The sequence below is a fragment of the Megascapheus bottae genome, chromosome 17 (assembly GCF_031878675.1).
Source record: "Megascapheus bottae isolate mThoBot1 chromosome 17, mThoBot2.hap1, whole genome shotgun sequence".
NCBI lineage: Eukaryota > Metazoa > Chordata > Mammalia > Rodentia > Geomyidae > Megascapheus > Megascapheus bottae.
Window position 1 is genome coordinate 27,938,332 of NC_143525.1, and position 15,065 is coordinate 27,953,396.

A 15,065-nucleotide genomic window follows, 5' to 3' on the forward strand; every position below is an offset into this window, starting at 1 on the left:
ATCAATGAGTTTGAAAAGAAAAATCACAGCTTCCATCTTGCAAACAAAAGACTGGCTTTTGCTACCCACTGGTGACACTTGACACTTGATTAGTTGCCAGGGCGTCTCATGTCTCCCTAGTTTCTGGGTTCTGGGTTCTGAAACTTTCAAGAAAAGCAGGTTTGGAAAAAAGGAAAGAATGCGAAAGAAGGACAGCGAATAACTTAACAAAATAAAGCCCTGCTGTATTTTACACCCGCAATACACATCCACCATGGCTTGCTCACTTGCTTTAAGGATACAGTTCCGGCTCTTTACACACCCAGAAGGAGCCGTCTGAACTTAATACAATGCCTCAAAAAAAAAAAAAGTCTCAAAGATACCACAAAACACTGCAATGTTCAAAAGCCACATTCTCTCTCCTGCTACATGGGGCCCGCAGTCATTCCCAGTGTCCCCCCTGGGGCCAAACAGAGCAAAGTCTTGAGAATGCCAACATATCGTTAAAATTTACATTCACCACTAAGGGACATGACAAAGTCAGATGAAAATCCACTTTTTGCCAATAAAGGCTGCATAATTTGCTTTTTGCTGTTGTTGTTTGTTTGTTTTGTTGGTCATGGGGCTTGAACTCTGGGTCTGGGCTCTGTCCCTGAGCTCTACAACTCAAGGCTACCACCCTACCCCTGGAATCACAGTGCCACTTCTGACTTTCTAGTGGTTAAATGGAGATAAGAGTCTCACATTCTTTAGTGCCAGGGATGGCTTTGAACCTCGATCCTCAGATCTCAGCCTCCTGAGTAGATAGGATTAAGGCATGAGCCACCTTGTCCGGCTTAATTTGCTTTTTTGCAAGGCAGTATGGTTGCCGTGCACATGACTGAGGAGACTGTGGGATTCTAGGGTGTCCTCCCCACTTCATTTTTGTCCCTGCTGAGCTCAACTTGGGAAAACTGGAACCATGAAGCCAAGTATTGGACAGGGACACAACATGGCAGGCCCTGTGGTCAGTCAGTGGAGGACTGAGGACAGTGTGGCCTGAGGCCTCTGTCTCCTCTCTCTTTCTCTTGCCCTCTCTCTCTCTGTCTCTCTGTCCCTGTCTGTCTCTCTCATCAGTTGTGGGGCTTGAACTCAGGGCCGAGCATTGTCCCTGAACTCTTTGTGCTCCGGGCTAATGCTCTATCACTTGGGCCACAGTTCCATTTCCGGCTCTCTGGGTTCTGTCACTTTTAAGTGAGAACACTTCTCATTGCACAGCTTTCTGGTAACAAAACACCCTGCAGTGGTGCCCGGCGGCCCCAGCAGCTCTCAGCTCCATTTTCCGGACAGGTGAAGTCATCACAGAAAGCCAGGGAGACACAGCGGGAGGCTGAGCTCACAGGAGCACCTGAGCCCTCTGGGAGGTATTTGAAGTATGCACGGTTTGTTCCTTCTAATATTAGACAGGGGAATCCATCTGACTCCTTCTTTCCTCCAGCACCACAAGATTGGCAGATTCTAAGAAGCAAGGGCTGGGATGGGGCTGGGCTTGGTGTGGTGTGGTGATGGCCGGAGACGGGTGGGCAGGGCCCTCAAGTCCTGGCTCTGCTGTTGTAGCCATGTGATCTAACTTACACAAGGGCTAGAGGACGCCATGGCTCATGACTGATGCTGGGATGGCCACCTGTGTGTCTACCATGGTAGAAATGTCCAGAAAGGTGGCGGCGTTTGGATTGTGCCGTCATTCCACTGCACTGCAGCTGGGGTGGGGGGGGAAATGGGGGAATGGAGACTAAGCAAGATTCTTAGCCTCCTGGATGAGACCCAGTCTCAATCCACCCCTCCCCGCCCCCTCCACTCCCCCCTCCCACAGTCTGTGGAGACAATCAGGATGACTGGGTCGCAGCCACCACCACCGCCTCCTCCCCAAGGGCCAGCGTGGGGCTTCAGCTGAAGTCCAGAGTGGAAACCTTCCTCACGGAGTTCCAGAAAGTATTTTTCCAAAGCATCCTTTTCAAATGCCATTTCTCTCCAAAACAGCCTTCTACTACATTTTGCCTTAGGAAAAAAAAAAAGAAAGAAAAAAAAAAAAAAAGAAAGGAAGAAATCTAGGAAAGTATTGTGAACCCCAAAATACCTATCAAGAGACTTCCTCCAGCCTGGGAGATGTTAACCAGACGCCAAGCAGACAAAGGTTCTGCCAGAGCCATGCCTGGAACCAGCCTAACCTGCAAGCAACCAGACAGCAGCCGCGGGCTCCCAAACTGGGCCATCGGCGCCCCTCCACCACCCAAAGCAGACAGGAACAGGGTGAGCTTTCCTTCTTAAAAGCATCTCATATTGTGGTTTGGGTTCCTCCCCACCCCCTCTTTTTTTTTTTTTCTTTTTCAGTATCGTGAAAACGATCTCGAGAAATTCCAAGAGTTTTGGTTAACAGGAAATTCAAATGGAAGTGGAAATAAAAATGAAATGGAATTCGGCTCTCCCCAGATTGAACACATATGGGGGTCACAACATACTGAGTTCACTCCACTCTTGAAAGCAGCAAAGAGACCTAAGGCTGACATTTCTTACACTTGACTTCTTCCACCCTGTGGCTTTTCCACGGCAGGGTTGTGTGTGCTCTTCCTCACACTCGTACCCTGGCTGCCAGAGCGCCGGCTCACCTCCACCCTCCCTCCTCCAAACTTCACCATTGTCCTTTCCCTCTGGTCCTCCTTTCCTTTCCTCAATGGAGAGGGCACAGCCGCAAACCAGGAAATGTACTCCTGGTAAAAGCAATTTGAAAATGCAAAACCCAAACCAAGTCTCTCCATACTAAGATGCCTTGACTTTCTGCTCCCTCCCCCTCCCCCTCCCCATCGCTGGACTTAGAGTCTCTCCAGGTTAGACTTCTGTGGGACTGGGATTGGAATGATACAAGGGCAATGCCACCCAACTTGCCCCGGGAGGTCCGGGGAAGACGAGTCAGCAGTCATCCGAGAGGCCGTCGCTGCCCAAGAACTCTGCCGCCTCGAGCTCCACGCTGGACAGAAACCTCCTCAGCTTCTTGTGGCCGTTGTACTCCAGGGTGGTGGTGTAGACGGTCTTGGGGTACTTGGGGTAGATGATGGTGGTGCTGAGGAAGCGCCTGGGCTTGTGGCGCGGCTCAAAGCGCACCTCGGCCTTGTAGTTACGCCATGTGCAGTTGGGGATGCAGGTGACCGTCTGGCTGCAGGAAGCCAAGGCCAGGCCCAGGGGCAACTGCACGTGGTCAATGAAGTGGCGCTCGGAGTCGTACTTGACGGAGGACGTGTACCTGGAGGGGAGACGTGAGGCAGCAGCTGAGACTGGTTTGGTTTGGTTTGGCATATCTGTGCCAGTACAAAGAACCCGTACTCAGTTCTGTACTCTAGGTGCTATTCCTTAGCTGTGTCATGCAAAGCTGGCACTCTACCACTTGAGCCACAGCTCTACCTCTGGCTTTGCTTGTGGGTCACTGGAGAGTCTCATGGAATTTCCCATGGAGACTGGGTTTGAACCATGACCTTCAGATCTTGGCTTCCTGAGTAGCTAGGATTACAGGGGTGACCCTATGGCTCTGGCCATGACTGTGACTCCCTCCAGAGGAGCCAAGCTGAGGCTATCCAGCGAGAGGCAGCAGAGAGAGTTTATGAAGTAGTTACTCTGGACCAGGCAGAACATTCTCAGCACTTTACCCATAAGCTCTAACTTAATTTCCTCAGCAGCTGTGGGAGCCAGAAAGGGAGTAGTGGAGATGGTGAGGGGCCAAGGAATGGTGGGACGGGGACTTACTCATCTGCGGTGCTGGGGACCCAACCCAGGGCCTGGCATGTGCCAGATAAGTGCTCTTCCATCCAGATACGCTCAGCTCAGAGTGGAACAAGATTGCTACTGCAGGCTACAGATGTTGCATTTTCTCCTGATTATAGAAGCCAAGAGCTTTTAATCCAAAGCTTAACCTGTCCCAGCCTCAGTTTCCTCTTTCTGTGCCAAATAATAAAGGGGCAGAATGTCAAACACACAGCAAGTGTTGACATGAACATCAGAGTGGTGTTCTGATTAATGGTGCGCTACCCAAGGTTATCTAGCCTGGTTAAACCTTTCCCTAACAGCTGTGATTAAGTGACTGTGTTAGAGAATGATGTGGACTCTGCTGTTCCATAGGGAAGGTCCCTTGAAGGGACCACAGTGGGCTCTTTAGTTTTATGTGTTTTTGGTTGGTTGTGGCCCTTGAACTCAAGGCCTGGGTGCTGTCGCTGAGCTCTTTTGCTCAAGGCTAGCCCTATACCACTTTGAGACGCAACTCTACTTCCAGTTTTCTGGTGGTTAATTGGAGAGAAGAGTCTCACTGACTTTTCCTCAGGTCTCAGCCTCCTGAGAAGCCAGGATTTCAGGCATGAGCCTCTGGCACCTGGAGGAGAAAAGCCCAGGACTCTTGAATGCTAGTACTGGAAGCTTAGCTATATTAAATCCGAGTACTTGGTCCTTCTTGGTGTTTGCCTTGGAAACCACCAGGTACTCAGGGACCTAAAAAGCTTGTTTACAGTGTTGATATCCATAAGCTCCCATTATGTTTATCTGCTTCTTTACTCTTTGAAACATTTTTATTGTTATTATAAAGATGAAGTACAGAGGTGTTACGGTTATATGTCAAGTAAAGAGTACATTTCCTTTTAGACAGTGTCTCTCCTCTCACTCTCCCAGTTTTTCCTTCCCATCCCCATCCACGAGTTGTATCGCTCATTTCCAATATAGTGTCTACTGAATACTAGTGCTGCCTTTTTACCCTTTGTTCCTCCATTTCTCTGCCTCCCCTTACATTCCCAAAGACAGATAAATGAACAAACAAGACAAAAAGAAAACAAAAACAGCAACAAAAACAGCAACAAAAACAAAACCTCTTGTTTCCATTTCCTGGAGTATTTTAAAATTCCTCATTGGAGTTCTATTTTTTTTTTTTAGTTAATATCTTTATGGAAGCAAAGCATCTATTTCCCTACATGCATTGTTGTTGCTGTTACTATTACAACTTCATAGACACTAAAATACGTAAAAGCATTCCTTAAAAAAATTAATGTAAGTGGCGCTGTGGCTAAAGGGGTAGGGTAGTAGCCTTGAGCTGGACAGCTCAGAGACAGTGCGTAGGCCCAGAGTTCAAGTCCCACGATCAACTACAACAACAACAACAAAAAAGATCTACTGGCCAGGAGTTTGGCCTAGTGGTTAAAGTGCTTCCCTAGCATGCACAAAGACCCAGGTTCAATTCCTTGGTACCACATACATAGAAAAAAAGCTGGAAGTGGTGCTATGGCTTAAGTGGTAGAAGACTAGCCTTGAGAAAAGTCCAAGGACAGTGTTCAGGCCCTGAGTTCAAGCCCCACAACTGGCAAAAAATTAAAAAATGAATCTCCCAAGCCAGGCACTGGTGGCTCTCATACCTATAATCCTAGCTATTCAGGAAGTTAGGATCTAAGGACCCAGGTTCAAAGTCAGCCCAGGCAGCACAACCCATGAGACCGTTATCTTCAATTAATCACACCCAAAAGCTTAAGCTGTGGCTTAAGTGACAGAGTGCTAGCTTTAAGCTAAGAGAGAATACCAAGCCCTGAGTTTGAGTTCAATCCCTACTACTGACACACACAGCCCTGGCACCCAGCAGCCCCAAGCCCTGGGTGGAAGAGTGAGGGGCAGCGTTCCCTGTGAGCTAGGTAGAAATGTCTGCTCTCCTTGGATAAGGAGCAAAGAGGCTGGTGGAACTGTCATCCTGCTTTGTTAGAAACACAAACTCCACAGGAACAAAGGCTTAACTCTCACCTCCACAGAGCCAGAGCCATGCATTTCTTTCTGTTCCACATCAAAGGGCCCTTTGTGTGAGCCAACTACAACTCCAGCTTCAAAACCCCCAGACACCAAGAGTGAATCCTTTCTCCAGTGTCGGATCTTTAACAGAGCCTCTTTGCCCTGAGATCCTGCATGAGCTGATACACAGAGGGAGACTGGCACTTGCTCAACTAGCCACAGCAGGTAACAGCCCTCAGCACAGTGAGGAGAGACCCAGAGAGCAGCCTCTGGAAAAAGGAAGCCATATTCCACACAGGTTTTCATATCCCAAGGCCATTGTATATGAAGTACACAAGGCACTTTGCACAACTTTGTGTATCCTAGGAACTTACTTTTTAAAATTTATTATTATTAATATTATTATTATTGCCTGTCCTGAAGCTTGAATTCAGGGCCTGGGCTCTGCTCCTGAGCCTCTCTGTGCTCAAGGCTAGCGCTCTACCACTTGAGCCACAGTGCTACTTCCAGACTTTGCTGTCTATGTGGTACTAAGGAATTGAACCCAGGACTTCATACATGCTGGTCAAGCACTCTACCACTAAGCCACATTCTCAGCCCCTCATTTTCATTTTAAACACAGTGTCTATGTATTTAATTGGCAGGGGAAAAAATCCTAAAGAATATCTACCACACTATTAGTAATCTTTGGTTTATTTTCACAATTAACTAAGTTAAAACATAATAAACAATTACATCTGGATTTTTTAAAAGTGAAAATTAAAGAAATAAAATCAGGGCTTGCTCTATTTACCTTACTTCCTTTGGTGGTAAGGGATCAAACTCTACTCCTTCGCCAAAAGACAGGGGACAGAGCCTGGGTGAGCAGCCAGCAGCCAGGACATGGGGGAGAGATGCTGAGTTCTTCTAGGACAGAGAAGGCAGTTAGAACATCCCAGACCGATGCAAGCACCCGGCAGAAATCCTTCCTTGGACCTGGGCCCGCTGGGGACACAGCCCTGAGCAAGAGCCAGGAGGTCTGTGTTCAGATCTCAGGCCTATCCTGAATGCTTGGTGCCCTTAGAAGTCATGCCATGCTCTGGGATCTCCTCCACACACTCTTCTGTCCACATGGCTTTGGGAAAGGCAGAACAGAGGAAGCAGATTTGTGGCACACCAGGATGGTGGCCAGGGGCCCTGGGCCACAGCGGCCATGCAGCCGGAAAAGCACAAACCCCGGCTTCACTCTCTGGAACCTTCAATTATACAGCACCTCCTCTGACATTGTCTCAGCAACAGTCTAGAAAAGAAGAGGAACAGGAGGGAAGGGAAGGAAAGAGAAGGGGAAATGCCACCATGGGTTTTATTTCACTAAGGATTCACTCCCATGAATCCTTTGCTTCTAGGATGCTGAGACACATCTACCCTCACAGAAGAACCCTTCAATTCACTATTGAACATGGACAGTTTCTTCACGTCTCTTCCACTATCCTGAAAACTCGACACCTAGGTGCAGTCTACTGTAGGGGGACTGTCCCCAGTTTGCACTGATTCATCAGGAAACACCTCCATCCTGGCACCCAGTTTGCTAGCATTAGGGCTTCTGTGTTCCCGGGGCAAAGCGAAGTACAATGTGGAGCCACCTCAGCAGCTGCTGGTTTTTTCGACTCTGTCATTTTCTTTACCTAATTACACTTGGGCCAGGGTGTGGAGGTGGCTGTCCCACCCCTAGGTCTGCCTGGACCGGGGAGGTAAACATCTTTAGAAGGTTGGCTCTGAAACAGTTACTCTGCTAGGACACATCAAGTGAGGCTGTAGGGGGCAAATATGGAAAAGCCAAAGAGGATCAAGAAAGGGAGAGGTGGACGAGCTGTCAAGGTCCAGCTCTGAAGTTCACTAAGCCCAAGCTGGCCAGTGAGTCTTGGTGCTAGCGACTCATGCTTATTATCCTAGCTACCAGGAAGCTAAGATCCAGAGGATGGAGTTCAGAACCAGCTCGGGCAGAAAGCTTTGTGAGACACCATCTCTAAAGTAACCACCAAAAAAAGCAAGAGTGGAGACATGGCTTAAGTGATAGAATAGCAGCTGAATATTAAGTCAGGCAAGCATGATGTCTGGGGGTAGGGGTGGGGAGGGAGGTGTGGAAAGTTGGGCATTGGTGGCTCACACTTGGAATTCTAACTACTTAGGAGGCTAAGATCTGGGGATTGAAGCTGGGCACTGATAGCTCATGCCTTAATCCTAGCTACTTCAGGAAGCTGAGATCTGAGGAGCACAGTTCAAAGAGCCAGGGCATGAAAGTTCATGAGTCTCTTATCTCCAGTTAATCACCAGAAAACTGGAAGTGGTTCTGTGACCCAAATGGTAGAGTGCTAGCCTTGAGCAGAAGAGCTTAGGGACAGTGCCCAGGCCAGAATTTAAACCTCATGACCACCACCACCAACAACAAAAAGATCTGAGGGTCAAGGCAGGAAAGTCTGTGAGACTCTTATTTCAGCGGACTACTAAAAGGTCAGAAATGGCGGTGTGGCTCAAAGTGTTCTGTAGAACCTAGCTTTCAGTGCAAAAGTTCAAGCGCCAGGACTAGCACCCAAACAAAGAAGTTCATAGAGAATGTGCATATGTATGTATGTGTGTGTGTGTGTGTGTTGTGTATGTGTGTTAAGATGTGGGCACTGGCTGCTTGTAGCCCTTCTGGAAACATTATCCAAACAGTGACAATGGGCCCAGCTCTACCCTTGTGGCTGTGGCTGCCAGCCACTCCCCAGTAGCAAAGTCATGTCCCATGGAGTCCTCAGGACTTTGAGATGGAGGTGTCTGCTCTCTAAGCTGTACTCAGCAACCTTCTCCCAGGTATCCACGCAAACACTTGCTACCCTTGTTCTGTCAGACACATCTCTGAGTGCCCACTGGCTGCAGGTGAAGGATGGGGAGGCTTGTGTCATAACAGGATCATGTAGGGAATGGGGGGAGGGGGAGGAATGAAGCCCTGGGCTCTGGCAAGGAACTCTGGGAAGGATGCTTTCCCAGAAGAGGTGATAAGAGTTGGGCATAGAAGGGCTGGAGTTGGGGTTGGAGGCATAGCTTAGGAGGTAAAGGGAAAGCATCAGATACACAGTTTGAAGCCCAATCTTGGTGGAGGGGGTGGGGAGGAGGAGAAGGAGGAAGAGAAGGAGGAGAACTAGAGTAAGGGGCAATATGCATGGCAGGTGGAAGAGGGAAGAGGGAGCGTTAGAATCACCAATCGTCTGAGGTGGGGGCAGGTGGAAGATGAGGCTAGAAAGGGTCCTGCCGAGAGTGCTCCGAAGGCCAAGCAGAAGCCAGCAGGTTCTTGGAATGGAAACAAGAGGGGATAGTGGCTGCTGAGAGACAAGGTCAGTTGGTCAAGAAGGCCAGGCGCCATCCAAGCTCCCAGGGGAGTCCTCAGGAACCTGCTGCCCTGACTACGTCACCTCAGGTGGGAGGGGAGTCCCCAGCCCCCCCTCCGCCCAGCCCCAGTGTTGAGTTTTGTCCGTAGACAGGATGTGGCTTCCCCTGAGCTCTACAGACTTCCCCTGAGCAACACACACTTGGTATTTTTTTTTTTCTTAAATAAGTTTTAAAGAAAGAAAAAAGAGAAGAGTAGTCGATTACAAGTTATGCTCCTCTGAACTCTTCGCCCTCGCTGATTAAGTTCAGGGTGAGTTGTTCAGGACGAGGGGAGTGCCAGGGGGCTGGAGGCTAACGGAGTGACTCTCCTCTCTCGGTTTGCTCCGAATCGGGGAGCCCCGGACACACCCCCCTCCCGGGATCGGGCCGGAGGAGGCCGCCTAGGGAGCGGCCGCCCGCCACGGGCGAAGCCGCAGGGCGTGGGGCCCACCGCCAGTCTCCAGCCGGGGCCCCGGGGTTCCCGGCTGGTGTCAGGGGGCCCCGCCCGCCCTGCGTCGGCTGGAATGTGGTCGAACCACAGCCTGGCAGCCCCCGGGGCCGCCGCTGCGAAGGGAGGAGACGGCGGCTCGCCTCTCTCCCGGGGCTCCCGCGCCTCCCAGGCGATGACAATTTTCCAGCCACCGGCTCCAGCTGGCCAGGCTCTCCCCCGCCGTCGTTCCCGCCCCGGGCTCCCCGCGACAGCCGCGCCAACCCGACGGCCGGCTGGCAGCACCGACGGCGAGACCCTGAGGAGGCGGTGGTCCCGGGGACCCCGCAGTGGGTGGGCGGCGGGGGGGGGTCGGGAGGGAGGGAGTCACGCGGGGCCACTCACCTGGACCGCAGGGGTGGCCGCCACGTCGGGTTCCAGAGCCCCGGAGACAGGCGCGCGCTCCCCAGTGCCGCCGCCGCCGCCGCCCCCGGCCGCCGTGAGCCCCCAGTGGCTGGGGCTCGGGCTGGGGGGCAGCCCCGAGTCTGGGCTGTCCAGGATGCCGTCTCCCTTCTTCTTCGTGTCCACGAGCTCGGGGACATCCTGCAGGCTCAGCCGGCCCACCATGGCTGTGCTTGTTGCTTGGGCCCTGAGGCAGCCGGCGCCGGGGTCGCGGGTGATCCTGGGCAGCGAGGGCCGCTGCCCTCCCCGCCGCCCTCCCTGCCCGCAGCCCGCGCGCGGTCCGGGTCTCGGAGGCCGCCGCGCTCGGGCCCCGCCCCGCCACTCCTGGCCCCGCCCCGTCTCCGCCTAGGCCCCGCCCCGTCTCCGCCTAGGCTCCGCCCAGACCGCGCTAACCGCGCCGCGGGGCCGAGCGCCAGGGGCCGCTGCGCTCACGCCGTGCGCCACCGAGCCTGCCCGGAGCCTCCAATCGCCCGGCGCTAGGGGCGCCTGGAGAACTTCTCAGCCGAGAGGCAAGGCACCCAGACTTTACTCAGCCTCTCACCCCGATGGTGGGGGTGCGTGGGGACCCTGCTAGCACCCGGACCCTGGGGGCGCGCTGACCTCTTCCTGTCCCCACGGTGTCCGGGAGGTGCTAATAACTCCAGACCCGACGGTCCTAGGGAGCCAGGGCAGAGTCCGGGGCTGCAGAGGCCTGGGGGAGCGAGCAAACAACTGGAAATTATTAATAGTTAATGCGCTTCGTATGGCTCCAGCCGCCTGTTGGCTCGGCAGGGCGGGCTCTGGCTCTCACGTCTGTCCCTGAGGAGAGACGGCCTACTTGTTACTCCGTGGGGCTCCCGGGACGGGACGCCGATCGTTCCCGCGTCCCGGTGCCTGGCTGAGCCTTCAGGCTGTGGCCACACCGGGCAGGAAGTTCTGCGGGGGCGCAGACACGACTTCCAAGGCGAGCTAGCTCTGTGGGCTGCCCACGGGCTTTCTCAAGTGCCAAGGCCTCCCCTCCTGCCAGTGAGGGGCACACCTTTTCACTCACAGGAACTTTCCACTGTGCCCCACCCGGGGGAGGGCGAAGTGGGGGTTGCTGGGACCTTTCTTTAAAAAAAAAAAAAAAAGACTGGGGACTTCCCTCTCCTTTAGTTTGGAAAAAAAAATAATAAAGCCCTTCCTGAGCCACAGCTCCTTGTTGGCTGCTGGGATCTTCCCAGATCTAGCCAGCATTCAGGATCAACAGCAATTGTCACTGGAGCCTCTGCCACCAGCTCTAAGCAGGTGCTCTACCCTGGGCCAGCAGGCTTCCCTGCTAGACAGAAGGCAGGCTCTGTGCTCTGCACACCGTGGCAGAGATGCTACTTGCCAAGATGAAGGATAAGCTGCCTTACTTAGGGCAGACCTGCTAAACAGAAATTTAGAGCAGGCAGATTAGTTGGCAAAGTCCAGCCCTCCTTCCTCTCCCCCTGACACTTTCAGGTAAGGAAATAGAGGGACTTGACTTACTTCAAGTCACCTAGCTTGGAGGCAAGCCCCCCGTGGCTCACATCTCTAATTCTAGCTATTCAGGAGTCTGAGACCTGAGATTTGTGGTTTCAAGCCAGCTTGGTTCAGAGACTTTTCTTTCCAATTAACTACCAAAAAAAAGCCAGAAGAGGAGGTGTGGCTCAAGTGATAGGTCTCCAGCCTTGAGTGGAAAAAAAACAAAGAACAGCACCCTGTCCCTGAGTTCAAGCCTTAGTAGCTGCGCGCACATGCACGCACACATCTTCCAGCTGGTACCAGGCAGCTTGCTATGAACAGGAATCCAGGATCATCCCTTCCACAGACAATGAAGTTGGGTGTGTGCCTGTGGCCTGATAGGTTGTTCATTTATTTAAGGCATGTGGGAATAGTTTACAAAACCCACATTGCACAGTTTTGGACAAATGTGCCACCACATTGCCTTGTTCCTGTGGAACCTGCTGTCCGCACATGCAAGGGTGACCCAGGGCATCACAGGAGGGATTGCTGTCCTTTTCGGGCTTGTGAAAGGTGATCTGTCAACAATGGGAGAAATTCTAAGGTAGATCATGAAACATCTTTCTCAGTCTGATCAAACTGGAGAAGAAAGATGGCACCTCCTTCAAGGAAATAGGCTGCCCAGTTCAAGGTCATTACCCAGAAGAGATGGAGGAGAGATTTAGGAACTCTAGCAAACTAGCCAGAGAATCCATAGAGACATCAAAGCTGCCAACATGGGCTGGAGGCTTGGTTGAGTGTCAGCCTAGAAAATGAGAGCCCTTGAGTTCAAACCCAAGTACCACTAAAATAAGTGAATAAAAAACATCAACCAACCTAAACAAGAAAGTAGGAAGCTGCCAGCTTTAGGGCATCCAGGTAGCACTAGGATCATTAAGCAACTGGCCCAGGATTTCACCATGGCTTCTGGGTCCTGGGAATAATAGGAACCAAACTGGACTCAGGAAACAACTAAAACTTGCCCTCCATCCTATGAGGGCTCTGGCTGATTCCCTAGGAACAACTGCTTCCCAAGTCCTTAAGTTGGAAACCAAGGTGGACTTCCTAACCCAGAAGATCTCCTCCAGCCTCGTGACATCTGCCACCAGGGCCATGTGGTATGCTCAGCACTGAATGTAAAAGTCAGAGGAGTAAGAAGGAGAACTGAGCCCACACATAATGGAGAAGCAGAGATGGGAAAACTCAGTCCCATAGGAATAAGCTGTCAAGGCAACCTGTATATTCAGTCATCTCCAAGAATACAATACAGGGTGTTCCTGGTATGGGTGAGGAACTAGCCAACTTCAAACCACCCTGGAGTCAGTGCTTGGAGAGAAGTAAGGAATGGGGTGGGGGGTAAGGGGCTCCCTTTTGTAACCACATATGAACTTGCAGCTCAGACTATAGAGCTGATTGTGTTTCCACAGTCCTCAACAATGTAGTCAAGTTGTGGACTTACTAGAAAACTGGATTCTTCATCATCCTACCTCTTCTCTACCCCCCTGTCCCCCCCAGCCCTGGTCATAGGCTTGAACTCAGGGTCTGGGCATTGTCCCTGAACTCTTTTGCTCAAGGCAAGCACTCCTTGAGCCACAGTGCCATTTCTGGTTTTCTAGTTGTTGATTGGAGATAAGTGTCTCATGGTCTTCCTTGCCTGGGCTGGCTTTGAACCACGATCCTCAGCGCTCAGCCTCCTTAGTAGCTAAGATTACAAGTATGAGCCACCCAGAGCCTGGCCGCTTTACATCTTATTCCAAACATCCAAAGGATTTGCTTATTAAGAGATTGAGAGGACTGTGGTTCCAGCCTGCCCAGGCAAAACGTTTGGAAGATCCCATTTCAACAAAGCCAGGCCACATAGGATAGGAAGTATAAATAGGAAAATTATGATACAGGCGTAGCCCAGGCCCAAAGCCCAAGAAAAAAGGGCTGAAAGCTTAACTCAGGCTGAAGAGTTCGTGCCCCACAAGCCAGAGTTCAAAACTCCACTGCTGGGAGAAGAGGGGGAAGCTTGTTGGAGTTGCCAGGTTCTCTCACAGTCTTCCCTGGCCCTCCTTTGGAGACAGGCTTCTTTTGGACAGGAACAGCTGGGGTTCCTCTGGAAATCAAGGATGAGTTATACAAAACAAGCATGGCCAAGGGAGACCATGAAGCCTGAGTAAAAGTCTGGCCTGTTCTCAAAGCTGTCTTTTCAGAGTGGGGGCCATGGTCCCCAGGCCTGTACCACAGAGACACCACAGAGACATAGTGTCCTCAGAGGACTTTGCTTTTGGCCTGAGGCCCCTCCAGGCAGGGGCTGAGGAACAAAAGCTACCTAACAATGGATGTCAATCCTGTTTGTTTTTGTTTTTGTTTCCCTCCCCTCCCTGCCCCCCCACATTGAATTAAACTGATGGCCAAATGGGAGTTAAGTCAGTACCCCTGCTTTAGGACTGCTTCTGTTAGCAGAATAATTGGTTCAGTAAAGCCAGACAGACTGTGGGTTAAAAACCCGCCTGGCAGAGCTTACTGGCTTTCGTCCGTGCCCATGGCACCTTGCAGCTCCCAGCCTCTGAGTCCCACATTTTTCTGTGGTCCAGGCTCAGAGGACTTGCCTCTGAGGGCCTGTCTACCAAAAGGCTAAGAAAACAACCAAACAACAACAACAAACAGAACTTAGATGGGCACTGGTGCATTATGCATTTAGTTAAACTACTCAGGAGGCTGAGCTCTCAGGATTGTAGCTAAAAGTCATCCTAGTTAGACAAATTCAAAACTCTTATCTCCAGTGAACCAGCAAAAAACTGGAAGTAAAGGTGTGGCTTGGCTCAAGTGGCAGAGTACCAGCCATAAGCAGAAAAGCCAGGCAAAAGAAAGAGGCCCTGAGTTCAAACCCTAGTACCAACATACACACAGACACAGACACAGACACAGACACACACACACACACACACACACACACACACACACACACACACACACAAATTACAAAGCAAAAACAACCCCCAAACAAACCAGAACTTCATTTTACCCTTCAAGTATGTGGAGATTAAACTTACGATTTTCAAAGAACATTGAAAGGGACCTGACAAATTCAATATAGAAAGGAATTAAATAATAATACAATGATACCAAAATATGCTGTAACCCAGCATAACCCATGAGAGTGGATGCACTCATGTTGGTAGGTTGATGACCTTGAGCCTTTGATCCTCACAAGGGGATACCAAAATCTTTGCTTGGCGATTTCTGAGCTAAGCAAGGGGCCCTTCCCCCACCCCCCTCTCACCTGGGAGATCACCAGTTTGGTTGGAGAGATGGAGTCTGCTCAAGGCCAACTGGCAACACTAACCCAGTATAGCTGATTTGGGGGTCAGACCAGTGTCCCCCAACTGGGGAATCCCCACAACATCAACCGAATATGGGTTCCCCTGGATTCCTTTCATTTGTAAGCTAAGAATTGATTCTCCCAAATGCTTCCTACTTACACAGAGAAGGGCCTTCCTTGGCGTCTGTAAAATAAAACCAGATGGGATTTTACAAAGAGCTGGGGCACATGGCCTCT

At 51.2% G+C, this 15,065-nt stretch overlaps 1 protein-coding gene across 2 annotated transcripts; it reads right to left on the reverse strand.

Annotated features, from left to right (window-relative positions):
• Positions 1-360: 360 nt before the first annotated feature.
• Rflnb (refilin B) lies at positions 361-10,289 on the reverse strand. Of its 2 annotated transcripts, none has more exons than XM_090350481.1 (3): positions 9,980-10,289; positions 6,554-6,663; positions 361-3,256 (listed from the first exon to the last, which is right to left on the reverse strand). In XM_090350481.1, the coding sequence occupies exons 1-3, from the start codon at positions 10,199-10,201 to the stop codon at positions 2,926-2,928; spliced, it is 663 nt and encodes a 220-aa protein (XP_090206607.1). In that variant the 5' UTR covers positions 10,202-10,289; the 3' UTR covers positions 361-2,925. The 2 variants fall into 2 exon arrangements, with proteins under 2 accessions (XP_090206607.1, XP_090206606.1); XM_090350480.1 differs by having other exon boundaries at positions 6,554-6,666.
• Positions 10,290-15,065: the final 4,776 nt, after the last annotated feature.

What these genes read in the sequence shown, in the direction of transcription:
- Rflnb (XM_090350480.1), bottom strand. Translation starts at nt 10,201, where the DNA reads ATGGTGGGCCGGCTGAGCCTGCAGGATGTCCCCGAGCTCGTGGACACG. An exon ending in CGGCCACCCCTGCGGTCCAG is followed by an intron (nt 6,667 to 9,979) that starts GTGAGTGGCCCC and finishes TCTCTGTCCTAG; the next exon opens with AAGAACTCAGCATCTCTCCC. An exon ending in TTACCACCAAAGGAAGTAAG is followed by an intron (nt 3,257 to 6,553) that starts GTAAATAGAGCA and finishes TCTCCCCTCCAG; the next exon opens with GTACACGTCCTCCGTCAAGT.